The sequence below is a fragment of the Poecile atricapillus genome, chromosome Z (genome assembly GCF_030490865.1).
Source record: "Poecile atricapillus isolate bPoeAtr1 chromosome Z, bPoeAtr1.hap1, whole genome shotgun sequence".
NCBI lineage: Eukaryota > Metazoa > Chordata > Aves > Passeriformes > Paridae > Poecile > Poecile atricapillus.
The window spans coordinates 17810823-17824456 of NC_081289.1; the positions used below are offsets into that span (position 1 = coordinate 17810823).

Consider the following 13634-nt stretch of genomic DNA (forward strand, 5'->3'; position numbering starts at 1 on the left):
CGTTTCCCGGGATACCTCGGTGCCGGGACTGTCTCCGCCCCGGAAGGCGGCCGCGCCAATCGGCGGGGCTGTTGCTGTGCGCTGCGGGTGACATTGGGCACGGCCATGGTGGTGGCGGCGCTGGGCCGGGCGGCGGGGCGGCTGCTGCGGGCCGGGGCCGCCGTGCCCGGGCGGCGGCGGTGAGCGGGCGGGCCGGGCAGCGGGGCGGGCGGGCCGGGGCCGGGGCCGGGGCCGGGGCCGGGGCCGGGGCCGGGGCCGGGGCCGGGGCCGGAGCCGGGGCCGGCGGAGCCCGGAGTGAAGCGGGGCCGTGCTGTGTTGCAGCGCAAGCGGCGGGGTGCACATCCCGCCGCGGTACCGGCAGTTCCCGGAGCTGACGCGGGCGCAGGTGATTCGAGGCGAGGTGCTCAGCGGCATCATGTGGTTCTGGATCCTCTGGCACTTCTGGCACAACTCGGACATGGTGCTGGTGAGGCCGGCGCGGCGGCCGGGGGCGGGGGGCGTGGGCCGGGCCCCGGCCGCGCTCTGACGGGCCTCTCTCCCAGGGACACTTCCCGTATCCCGACGCTTCGGCCTGGACGGACGAGGAGCTCGGCATCCCTCCGGACGATGAGGAATAGCAGCACACCGGTACGGCTCCCGTGGCCCCTCCTCACACGGGCTCGGCTCGGGTGCAGCCCCGGGCTCCGTGCCCGGCTCTGCCGCTGCGGGGCCCTTCTCTCAGCAGGTGTTTGTGCATTGCCCAGGGGGAACTTGCCCAGCCTCTGTGGTACGGGAGGCAGCGTCCGCACTGCTCATTGCCTTCACACACGTATCTCGGGTGCCTGAGACCAGGTAGCCCTGATTTTAACAATATTAGCCTGCACTGTAACAACTGACTTGGTTATGAGTTGAAGCTTACCTGGTACCAGTTCTAAATTATTTTCTTCATGCTGTTCTGTAGACCCAGCATTATCTAACTTCAAAGACATGCTGTGTTTCTAGAGAGATCTGTCGAGATGTCCCCTTAAACGTCTGAGGCTTTTGCTTGTTTCCAGTTCTTTAATTACCAAGTCTTTTTTAAGCTGTTGTGTCACACATTACAGCTCGAAACCAAAAGCTTCTACTACTGCTGAAGGTAGCATTGAGGAGGTCCTTCTGCTCTGCCTGGTGGGAAAAGGATGAGTGAAAAGGTTCTCAGGTTTTTCTTCTGTTACTTTCAGGTTCCTGGAACTAAATGAGGCCCCTAGAACCAAATCTTTGTCTCCTGGGTCCTTATGTCAATAAAACTGTAAACAAAGTTGAAGCTGAACTGTATTTTTTTGTATTTTAAGTAGAATTTTTGGAAAATGACCATGACAGCTTTAAAGCTGCAGTACTTGAGTACACATGAGCTTCGTAATGCTTGCTTGATAGAGAATGTGTTTGCCCCAAGAAATAAGGTCCCTGAGTGCATGGCAGGTAACAAACAGGCTTATCAGTAAAGGCTCTGCCAAATAACCGATGAGGAGGTGAGGGGTAATTGCCACAGAAGCAGGAGAATTTACTCAGAAGAGAACCCAGACCAGTTGTTCCAGGCTTTTCTCAGGATGAAGGAGAATTCCCCTTGGGTATATAAAAGTTCAGAATAATCAAGGTAAAAATGTCTTAGGACTCAGCACAGCAGTCAAGGAGGCAGTGATCCAGCTTAAGGAAAATGAAGGGAGTGGGGTCTGCAGAAGTCCCTTGATTTTATTTTTTTTTCCTTCTCTTTCCCTTCCAGTGTTATACCCTAAAGTAACTTTTTCACTCCCTTTAACCACCTGAGTTGCACCCCTCTAACTTCATGGAGAGGAGTCATGCATGACACAATCAACAATTTCCTTGAGACTTTTCCATGCAGTCAATCTTTATTATAGCAGTATTCTCATATTCACATCAAGTACATAGAACTTTTTGCCTTTCATATAATACAGAGTTCTTTAAATAACTTTACACTGAAATAGTTTTCTTCAATCTGAATTCAGCTATCAAATTTTAATATGTTTTAAGTCTCCATGCTCTCTAACCAAACTGGACAATATTTCCCATTGTACAAATTTACATGAGAAAAACTCCAAAGTACAAATGAAGGGACAACAAAAGTAAAGGGAGAAGGAACAAACAAGAAAAATAAGTTGTATTGGCAATTACAGGAGAAACTTGAGAAGGAACGAAGGGGAGTTGCCATGACCTACATAATAGGAAACCAAAAATAAACATTTTGTTATGAATTAAAAAATAAATACAAGTTTCAAAACAATTACTCCATTGTAGATTTTAAAAAGCAGCTATGGAAATCTAATAACACAATGGGTTTGTTTTTTTTTTAAGTAACCAGACTGGACCTTCTACTTTGCAGTCATAAGCCCCTTGCAAACCTCTGGTGGTAAAAAAAAAAAAAAAAAAAAAAAAAAGAATACAGCTGAAAGGAATGTGTTAGCACAGAGTTTAAAGTGGTGGGACATACATTTCATTGCACTAAGGAACAAACAAACAAACAGAAGAAATCAAATCTGTATATAAATTTCCCTTTCCTCTCCTTACTACGTACTTTGCCTCTCATAAACAAGCCTCTGTATTATGAGGTAATGCCATTGTCTTGACTATATATAAAAATAATAAAGTTTAAAGGATACAGATCCAGGTATCTATAAACTTTAAACAAGCCAGTCCTATCTTACTCTCCCAGAGGGTCCAACCAGTGAGTGCTACCCCTTCTGTCACTGCTCAAGGCATCGTGCTCTCCTGGGAAGCCCAGGAGATCTGTGCCCCTTTCCTAATCCAAGGAAAAGCAGCCTGTGCTCAAGTAAGAAAGAGAGACAGTGCCAGTAATGCACAACAAGTTACACACACCTACACCTGCTCCTGCAAAACAAGGCAGAGTCACAGAAGGCAACAGTGGCCGGCCTGCACTGTGTTGGGGTAGGGAAAGAGGGATCCAGTTAGGCAGCTGGTGGCTGACTCCTTTTGCAATTGCTCAAGAATAATGTCACTGCCAGCCTGGGGAGACCCTTCACTACCCCTGGGGTGAGGTGGGGAGGAGGGGTACACCTGGAGAATGGAGGGCCAGGAGGAGCTCTGCACTTGCAGTCAGGATGACCACAGAGCAGATGGGCTGGCTCATGCATCCCCGGCAGTGGCAGACCCTGCTCTAGAGGTACAGGGCAGTACTGGATCCCAAAAAGATTTCAAGAGTGGAAAAGAAGTATGGGGCAGGACTTTTCTCCAATCCCAACAATGAGATCAGAACAGCAATGTTAATTCGGGTTTCCAACACATGCAAGTTGGCCATTGTCAGGTATCTGTCAGTTGAGAAATGTGGAGAAGGGGAGGAAGGGGAGGCAGGTAGGACACAAGGCTCATGAAAGAAGGATGTGCTTTTTTTTTTTTTTTTGGTTGATTTTTTTTCTGTTTTTTTCTGGTTTTTTTTCCTAAAGGTTCACAGCTTTGAATAAAAAAGCACATTTATTGCACTTACACTTTATTTTAGACAGAGTTAATTTAAGTTATGCCCTCACAACCCCCCCACCATCCCCAAATAACTCAACACCCAAGTTTGGTCCATTTTTCCCTAGATCCAACATCCATGCCCAGATGATGGGCTTCATTTCTTCCTAATGTTCCACTGAACTCCCAAACACACAGATGGATTTTCTCTTCAATAAGGGTGAATACACAAATGCAACACAGAATGACATTTATCAAAACAAAACCTTACCAGTTTCCAAACCCAAATAAACAACAAAAAAAGAAAACAGTTATTTTTGTGGTTTACTTGCTCAAAAGTAAATGTCACACAAGGCTTATTCTAAAGTACAGCTGCTGCAAACATGACAAACTAGACAAAATGACCAGACAGGCCACTGTTGGCTCTTGAGGAGGCTGGGTGAGCTGAACACACCGCTGCTGGATGCTATGAAGCAAATACTAGGTAGTTTAGAAGTTCCTAAACAAAACAAACAAAAACCCAACAAAAAACACTCCCCTCCGCCCCCCCCCCCAAAAAAAAAATTACAAAATAACCATCACACGTACTTTTAGTGCAGAATTTGGGGTAGGTAGAAGGATTACAGATAGTTCCTGGAACATAAATAAAACATTTTTACATGTTGTTTTCTAAAAGGAACAAACCCAAATTAAAATTGGTCTGATATTTCATATGAACTGTGTACTTAGACATAACTTCCTAAGTAACAATTATGCCAAAATCCTGCCCCAAGGAACAAAAGGAAAAGATCTGAAAAAGCACTAACATCCAAACCTATTATTTTGTCCTTCATGGACAAATATGACACTGATATGTAGGTACTGCCAGAAGTCTATGTAACCAGTCTGAAATTTGAACACATCAAATTCACACCTACTGGTTGTCCCTCAGCTGACAAGGCACCTACCATCTCCCACAGTTAATGTGCAATAACAGGATGTGGTCACTGAACTGCAAGAGGCCCAGGGAAGAAGTGAGGAAACTGCTGACATTCCAGAAACAAAACTTACTGCATTTTCTGGGACAAGGAACTAATTGTATGATATATGTGAACCCTTACAAGTGCTAGCCATCAGTTTCTCCTCATCTAGCTCTCATTATCCATCTACCATCTCATTCCAAGATGCTATGAGATTGTAACTTCAGGCCTCTGGAGCTTTCTTTAACAAGATCTCTACATCTTTGGCAGGGGAGGAGGGCTTACTTGTTTTTAAGTTAAATGAACCTCATTATATGTTGGTAAGAGTAGATTTCAAGCAGCAGGTTTACTGTCACTAAATCCGGTATCCTTCTGTTCTTGGCTTTGAAATGCTAATAGGTATTTTGAGGAATGCTCTCCTTGCTCTTTTACAGGAGTTGATCAACTCCAAACCACCTACCTATAGGGATAGCTATATACAAAACTACTGCAGCAGATGTAAACCAAAGATACTGCTCTAGTTAAAAAGCACCTGGTTTACATTCTGTTGTACTTTTTAAGGTTGCAAAGGCACGTGATAATTTGGCAAACTACAAAAACTGTTTTGGGGGATCCCTATGTAAACCACTCAGAACACCTCAGAACAGAGGGTCTTGGTAGCTCTCTTTTCTAAACAAAAGAGAAGTTAGTTTTCACCTGAATTCACTCTTGGTGTAGTCTGTATTCTGCAGCTTTTAAAGCTTCCTCTTTCCACAGGTTCATAGTTACTGCTGTCATGGTGCTGACGTAGTAGCTTCTGTGATAGCATCCTTGAAACTTAAATTCAAACTTCCATTTTAACAACCTGGCTCTGCTCTTCTGTAGTTTATTAGGTAAGAATCACAGCATCATAGACTATGCCAAGTTGGAAGGGACCCACAAGGGCCATCAAAGTCCAGCTCTCTGCACAGGACACCCCAAGAATGACTCCATGTGCCCAAGAGTATTGTCCAAATGCTTCTCGAGCTCTGTCAGGCTTGGTGCTGTGACCACTGCTCTGGGGAGCCTGTTCCAGTATCTGACCACCCCCTGCATGAAGAACCTTTCCCTAATATCCAACCTAAACATCCCCTGACACAGCTTCAGGCCATTCCCCTGGCTCATGTCCCTGGTCACAGAGAGCAGAGATCAGTGCCTGCCCCTCCTCTTCCCCTCACAGGAAGCTGGAACTGCACTGAGGTCTCCCCTCAGTCTCCTCCAGGCCGAGCACACCAAGAAACCTCAGTTGCTCCTCATCTGCAGCTTTCCCTCCACACCATTCACCATCCTCATGGCCCTCCCCTGGACACTCTCTAATAGTTTATTAGTAATGGTCTAATGGTCTGACACTGTGGCACCCAGAAGTGCCCCCAGCACTGCAGGTGAGGCCTCCCCAGCCCAGAGCAGAGGGGACAATCCCCTCCCTTGCCCGGCTGGCCCTGCTGGGCCTGATGCCCCCAGGACAGGGCTGGCCCTGCTGGTTCCTGTTCAACTTTGTATTAACCAGGAGCGCCAGGTCCCTTTCTGCTCTCCAGCCTCTCATCCCCCAGTCTATACACACAACCAGGGTTCCCCATCCCAGGTGCAGAATCCAGCACTTGCCCTGGCTCTACTTCATGTGGTGGGTATGAAGTTGGTATGAAGTAATGAAGCAGTGAAAAAAGGTATTTCAAATGCATGCCAAAACAAACACCAAGTGCAAATACCCAGTAACAAGGCTGCCATAAACAAAGCTGGTTTCATAAACTTCTACATAAAATGCACCACAGAAAACCAGAACACTCAGCACCTTCAGAATGACACCCTAAGAGCCCACTCACGCAGCTGCTTTTTAACTTGACTGTACCTAGAAGCTTTGCCTGTCCCACTGTGCCAGTGGTGACACATTTTATCAACAGAGGACACGTTGTCTACAGTACTATGAAGAGTTTGTGCTACTCACACTGCACTTGCAGTCAAGAAGATAATAAAATCTAGAGGCTGCAAAAGTGTGAAATGTCTACATGCTTCTTCCCTAAATTTAGCCCCTCCAGATATCAAAGCTTCAATTCGTAGTTGTTTGTGAGGTGTCTGGGGATTTTCCCCCAGCCTTCTGTGAAATGCTGGATGCATTTACACAATCAGACAAACATAGAAGAAAAACTATGTGAGATCTTCAGGGTACTTTCCCCCCAGTCTGGGCATTTATGGAAAGACATGTATTTATCAACAATCAGAATTTCACTTGTTTTATGTCACAAAAGCCAAATTCTGCCTCTAATGAGCACATACTAATCCAAGTGATGCTAAGATGCCATGGTAAAATGGCAGTATTTGTTCTCAAACATTCTGCATCATCATCAGCTGCTAGAGCGTTTAAGTACAAGAAAAGATTATTTTTGGTAAGCATAAAAACCAGAAGCAGATTCATTTAATGACCTGCACGAGTTTAGCAAAAAAAGAAACGACTGGCCTAATTGTATCTGGGGCCATGTAGGACTTAGCTGACAGAGAAATTACTTTCAAAGTAACCTGGCCTCTATATTCCTGCCATTTGGTTTGAGCTCCACCACAATGCTGCAGGTCTGGCAAACATGCCAGGGGAAACAGTCACACTGAGCAGGAAGGTGTAATAGGTAACAGGCCTCTGTTTCCTGTATGGAAAAGGAAAGGCAGAGGGGAAGGTCTGTGCCTGGTTGATGAAGACATGAATAGCTGGGGCTGGATACTGGTAGTTTTGCAAATGATTATGAAATACAAGATACTATAGAGCTAAAAGAAGCAGTATGACTCTCTAGGTGTTTGTCCCAACATGTGCACATGAAGTATGTACCCACATCCTGTGACATGTGCCTGTGGCTGGGACACCACAAAGAAGCTTAAGGAATTTGGGGTAACAGGCATGAATGTATTGGTCATTTCAGTTTACCTCCTTCATCCCACTGCTACAGAAAGCACTTATTTCTCATCTATTCTTGTTTCCCCATTCACTAAACATCTACAGGGCATCTTTAAGTCTGGTTCTGATGGCATGCAAGACATCCAAAGAAACTCCTGAAGGAAAAGATAAAACCAAAAATAATCCCAATTACTTACAAACCACATTTCTTCCAAAGTTTTGCATGAGCATTACCTGGGAACTCTTTACAGACAAACACACATTACTACAGCTATCTGGAGGGAAACAAACAAACAAGAAAACCAGTAGAAATGCATCCTGAAAGGACTTCTCTAAACAGCAGCCAAACAATTTGCACATTCCTCAGGGAAAAAAAAATAAAATCAGAAATGAAAAAGAAAAACTACAAACAAATTCCAATAAAAACCCCCCAGAGATCATGTGTTACTTATAAAGTGCTTTGCATGAACAAGGATAGCAATTTTCCTTGTGCTTTTCCTATGGGCTCAAGACGCATATTGTAGACTAATGGATAATGAACCTTCACCAAAGTAAGTTCATTTTAAGCAAAGATAGAATGAAGTTCCTAACAGGGAATCTTCTGTCAGCATGACTTTGTGGAAGGAAACAAGAGCTTTTAACAAGCTCTGCGAAACAAATGAGTGTTGAACCACCTGTCCATACTTCCTCTGGCAACAACTTCTTTTGAGAGAACTTTTACCGAAGTATCCTTGACATGTATGAATAGCCCATAAAGGGGCTGGAGCCAAGCACGGGGTTAAAGGAGAAGCAGAGACTCCTTCCCCCTCTGGGAGCCTGTATCTTGTAAATGCTCTCACCTGCCTGCTGCCACCAGTGGCCGAAGGCTCCCCCACCTCTCAGGTACTGGCCTCAGACCATCACCAGGGAGCATTCTGACTGCACCATCTGCACACCACTGCTCTGCATCAGCTTCTCCACACTGGAAAGTGGCTATTGCTACTTTTTAAATTCCTGCCAGCCTCACTAAGGAAAAAACCTTGCAGCATCTGAAGACCCACAGCAGACAAGAAAGAATTTGTGCTTTTTTTTTTTCCTTCGTTTTTAAAATGCGTCCTGTACACAAAATCATTTCTGTTCATGTACCAACATGAATCACTTCATTCTTGTAGTGACTATTAAGTCATTCACTATTGCTATCTTGCTAATGTTTGTGGAATTAATATGAATACACAGTATTTCAGTTTTAATTCCCACTTCAGATCAGTCTGGTCCCTATAGCCCCAGTAAATATTTACTGACAAAGACTACCAGCAACACCGCAAAATCCCAGGGTATTAAAAGCACCTTCTACTTCTGATGTGCTTTTCTCCCTTCATCTGGGAGCAACCTTCTGCAGACAGGAACAGTCCAACTTTCCCTACGGAGGGAAGGACAGCACTCTCACGCGGTACATCCACATTTAGCATGGACACCACATTCACACACATTTAACTCCTTCATTTATTCATCATGATTTTGTTAAACACTCCCCAGCTCCTCCCAGAAAGAAACTCCCTGCTAGAGGGGGGTCAGTTCTCCTGCCTCACCTGGAGTGGTACAGGGCTGATATGAATCAAATCTGGAAACTTCTGTCTGAGCTTGAGTTTCTTTCCAATGTAGTCTGCCTTCCCTCTGTACAAATAATTTACAGGTAATACCACATACCAGAGAACTCTGCAAGCAGATCACATCATGAGATATTCTACTAGAGGTAAATGATGTGAACTTTATGAGTTGTTGTTTTCCCTGACTGGGTAACTTGTCAAAAAGCTACTAACCATTTGAAAACCAGGACTGGAGGACAGGAAAACAAAGCACTCTAATGGAGATACCGCCACCTTCATCCTAATTTGCAAAGTGTACAGAAGGGAAAGACAAACAGAAGGGAAGAGATGACAGGGAGGAAAGAAATGAGAGGAGGAGTAGTCAGCGTGGATCCAGCAAGTACCGTTTTGTTTTGATCTAACAACTTGCCATTAGGACAAGATGCTCCACATTTACACACACACTTATCAGAGGACGTTTAGTTAACAGGATAAAAATCCTTTAAAAAAAGCTCTTGAAAGTACCAAAACATAATTTTTGGAATGTCTAATTCTAGGTGGGGATTGTATTTGTATTCAATTCAACCTGAGAACTTTTTTCCTCATTTATGAAAACATTACATATTGGTAAGGTACCTGGCATTAACCTGCACCCTCGTTTAAAATAAAACTTTTAAAGTAGGTACATACACCATTCACAGTCTGTATCAGGATTTCTACAGACTTTAGATGCTGCAGTAGCATCTTTGATAAATATATTGTATCATATGATACAAAAAAAAATAAAAGAGAGGACAATCTCGCTACATTTTTTTAAACTTCAGTTTGTTGCTGGACCAACAAAAGAAGGATCGACCTAATCCTTCAAAAAGATGTTGTATATGCACACACCAAGAAAATACTGGAAAAGGAAAAAGGTTAAGGATGGTGGTTGTTGTTTGTTCTTTTTAGGAAGTGGTAAAATAAATCTGAAAAAAAAGTGTGGCAGCATCCCCTTTTCCTTCAGATGAACCTCTGTGCCTTCAGAATAACATCTCCAGCTTCTACTGCCCCACACACTTTGAATTTTAAAGGAATGAACCCCAGTAATAGAGACAGATTGAGGTGTTTGAAACTGTAATACAGTGAAAAGGGGATACTGCGTTGTCCATAAATCAGTAAGTACACCAGGAAAAAAAAAGGATCAGAATGGAAAATGATTCTTTGAAGTTAGCACTCATCAGATGTTCAGCCTCTGATGGTTGCGCTGTTAGAGGGAGAAAGGCGGCCGGCAGACCATCCAAAGCAAGTCTCCTAAGTTGCAGCAGCAGCAGCTCCATCCCCTCACGCCCGAGCACCACAGTCACACCACGAGTGCCCTCTCCTCTCTCCTGGGAATGATGCCAACGGCACAGGCAGCCACTGCAGGTCTCCGAATGCACGTGGTGGTTTGTGTTGAAGGAGAAACACTGGCAGCAGAGGACTCTGGTTCCCAAAAAGGTACTTTTTCCCATTGTGTTGGACTGGTGGTTCCATTCTGCTCCACTTTTAAGCTTATGGATATCTTTTCTAAATTACTTTAGGTTTTGCAGAGCAGAATGGAATTTTGATGTTAAGAAACTGTAGGAACACAAGACTTAAATAACAGAGTGGGTGCTGCCATGGTGCTGTGGCTACTTGAACGCTGCAAATTCTCCTGTAGAGGGAGGACAAGAGCTTGGTTTAAAAGGGTGATTTCAGTTACTAGACTAGTTGAACATCAGGCTGAATATAAAAGATGTTAAAAAATGCAAACTGTTAAAATTAAAGCACAAGAGAATACACAGTGAGAAAACATTGAATACAGACCCAGCATATTTAACCAACAAAGGATTTCTTGAAAGCAAGCTGTACCCATTCTTCCCAAGAAGGTGAAAATTCAAGCAAAATCAAATTCATCATGCATTTGAAAGTTAAATGTGTCAGCTTAATTTTCTTTTAAATTCCTTATTGCACATATGTCCTCCTGAGCAACACCAGTTTCAATAAATGCATCCAACTGCAAACCAGTTCTGTTCTGTTGTAAAACTAGTTTAATAACAAATAACTGTATAAGACATCCATTACCCTTTAAAGACAATATACAGTAAAGTGCCTGAATAGAAAACCAGTGTTACAGAGTGCTAGGATGTGGTTTAGAGACCAACACAGCAACCCACTGACAGAAATATAAGAATGGAGAGATTGTCTACTCAATCTCAGGCCAGAAATTAGGCCTCACTAACAGGGAGCATAACAAGTAAAGCAATTCCATGCTTCCTTCAGAATTACTAAATAAAGAATAATTATATGCAGGGTTTACACATGTGATGATGTCCTGAAATCCTATGTAATTTATTTAGTGTCACCGTGCCATGGGACACACTTGTAGTCCCACTTCTGAGGGGATGCAACTATGGCACAGAGTAAAACTGCTGCCTGAAGTCTTTCAGGAGTTTGACAGAAAACTGAATAGAAGCTGAATCTAAGACATTAATCCTCTTAATCCTATACTTCAGCAAAAAAAAATTTCCCTGCCACCCACAAAGAAATTTTATTCTATAGGATTTTTAGTGAGGGGTGTCTAACTAAGCATAATCAAAAGGACTCAAGAGAAAGAGAAAACAAAGACACATATAACTTCCCCATGTTTGGTTTCATATGCATTTTGGGTTAGTTTATGCCACTTTCTTGACAGCACTTCTCAGAGCTTTCCTAATACTGAAGGAGTGATAAGCAGGCACAAGAGTGTCTTTGTTCTGTTCAGCAGAAGTGTTTTGAATGCCATTACATTCAAACAACTGCTCCCTATCTGGTGTCCTTCCATCTTTTCAAGAGTGACTTTTTTGTTTGCTTTGTTTTTCCTCATGATTCTTATTCTGAATACTGGAAACGAAACAGAAACAGCCCTGTAAACAAAATTCTAGGCTTATAGCATTAATTCCGTGGAATGTCGTGCTCTACAAAGAGAAGAACCAAGAAGAGTTGTCAGCTGTCTGCACTAGGAGGGGGAAGAAAAGGCATCTAAAAGGCTGTAAGGAAACAGCTGACCCAGTTCTAAGGGAACTCGAAGAAAGCAGGGAAAGAGCTCTGTGTCTCGCAGAAAATGAGAAAGGAGTACACCTGAAGTCCAAAGTAAGGGTGGCACATGGAGTTGTGACAGGCCTCAAGCTCTGTGTGTCTTTACAGACTGTGGTGGCAGGCTTAAGTTACAACAACAATACAATAAAAGCTTCATGATGGATCTAATTGCCTGTTTTACTAGTTCTACCACCAGATGAAACTCTTGCTCTAAATACTCTAAATACCAGATAATTTTTTCTTGCTTTTTTCTGCCACATTTCACTGACCTCCCAACTCTCTTCACAGTATCTTCCAGAAGCACCTCAAGTTTTATACATGTTTTGTTTTAAGAGAAGGACAAAAAAGTCAGCAAGTACTGCCTGTGAGGGCAATTTTTAAGTGACATTTATGCTTAGCTACACTTTGAAAACATGCTCTATTTAATTTATTTTTCAGTCTGCCTTCCTAAACTGGTGATAAAAAATCAATTTATAAAAAAGATTGCTCCCTCATTACTCATCTTGTCCTTCTGCCTATTTCTGGTAATAATTCAGAGATTTTAAAAGTCATATAGGGATTTCAGAAAAAAAAAAAAAGAAACTTTAACTGGGAAAGAGCAATGGAAAACCAGGACCAGAAGTAAAGAATTATTTGAGATAGAATGGTAGGTTAAAAAAGGTAATTTTCAGACTTTCCTGCCATTTAGACAAAACCGTAGCAAATATATTTTCTTTGACAAGCTAATGCTAAATCTCCCCTTTCAAAATTCCAGCATTAATCTCATCTCAAATCAATAGAGACCAAAATAGGTAAAATGGTCATCTAATAAAGGGGTTATGTTGGTTGAACATGTATAAAATGCAGTTGCCAGTAACAGCTTTCCCTAGGTGAGGTATGTACATGGCTATACCTATCCATATCAAGCTATGAAACCACATGCTTAGCAAATTGCTACAAGGAAAAAACCCCAGATATTTCTATTCATTGTGAGCCAGACATCTGAGGTACTTTTTATCAAGCAGAACTGCAGATATTTGCTTTGACTGGTAACAAAACAAGTTCTTTCCAAAGGATGGATAGCATCTGAAAATACACACTTCTTACAAACCCCTTTCAAATCAGCTACTACAGTCTTTACATGCTTGACTCACACAGAGGAAGTGGAAACTATTTTAAATGCACACTTTGAAAAAATCTGTACTAAAAAAAGATGATCAAGATCTTTCATGTTGCCTCCAAACAATTTATTACAAAGGCATGTTCTGAGTGAACGTGCTGTCCCCAATCCTGGAATCCTGCAAGGATTTAAGATGCAGCTATCATTCTGTACTCTCACAAATTTGTAAGCCACCTGAATTCATGAGGTTACTAAGGTATATACACATCATCTTAACCATACTCCTTACCCTGGGGCAGACGCCATGTTTCTCAGAAGAATCATAAGAAGAAGAATCATTTCCTTCCAGGCCTGTGCCAGCCTTATCTACTGAAGGAGAGACTGATTGATTTATCGTAGGGAAACACCAGATTCCAACACCCTGTCTGGTTTACATTCACAGACACAGGAAAACAAAAGAGGTAGTTTTCTGTTGGATCTTGTGCCGATCTTTTGTATGGATACTATCCATGGGGTAAGTAAAAATTTGGAACATGCTGAAGGTACCAAGACAGATTCTATTTCTGTACTGATAAATAGGGAAGTAAAATAAA

At 42.9% G+C, this 13634-nt stretch overlaps 2 protein-coding genes across 6 annotated transcripts in view; one reads left to right on the top strand and one right to left on the bottom strand.

Annotated features, from left to right (window-relative positions):
- Nucleotides 1-27: 27 nt before the first annotated feature.
- LOC131592695 (NADH dehydrogenase [ubiquinone] 1 beta subcomplex subunit 2, mitochondrial-like) lies at nucleotides 28-1282 on the top strand. 4 transcript variants are annotated; one of them, XM_058864381.1, is made up of 5 exons: nucleotides 28-179; nucleotides 322-466; nucleotides 543-627; nucleotides 1083-1114; nucleotides 1200-1282. In XM_058864381.1, exons 1-3 carry the CDS (start codon nucleotides 106-108, stop codon nucleotides 615-617), a joined length of 294 nt encoding a protein of 97 aa, XP_058720364.1. In that variant the 5' UTR covers nucleotides 28-105; the 3' UTR covers nucleotides 618-627; nucleotides 1083-1114; nucleotides 1200-1282. The 4 variants fall into 4 exon arrangements, with proteins under 4 accessions (XP_058720364.1, XP_058720362.1, XP_058720363.1 ...); XM_058864379.1 differs by having other exon boundaries at nucleotides 1083-1282; XM_058864380.1 differs by lacking the exon at nucleotides 1083-1114.
- A 7434-nt stretch (nucleotides 1283-8716) lies between these two features.
- The window catches only part of LOC131592696 (serine/threonine-protein kinase B-raf), a 77234-nt gene continuing 72316 nt past the window's right edge, over nucleotides 8717-13634 (bottom strand). For both annotated transcript variants that reach the window (XM_058864383.1, XM_058864384.1), the window contains one exon: nucleotides 8717-10539. In XM_058864383.1, coding sequence (XP_058720366.1) covers nucleotides 10517-10539 — 23 coding nt within the window. In that variant the 3' untranslated portion in view covers nucleotides 8717-10516. The remainder of the gene's footprint in view (nucleotides 10540-13634) is intronic.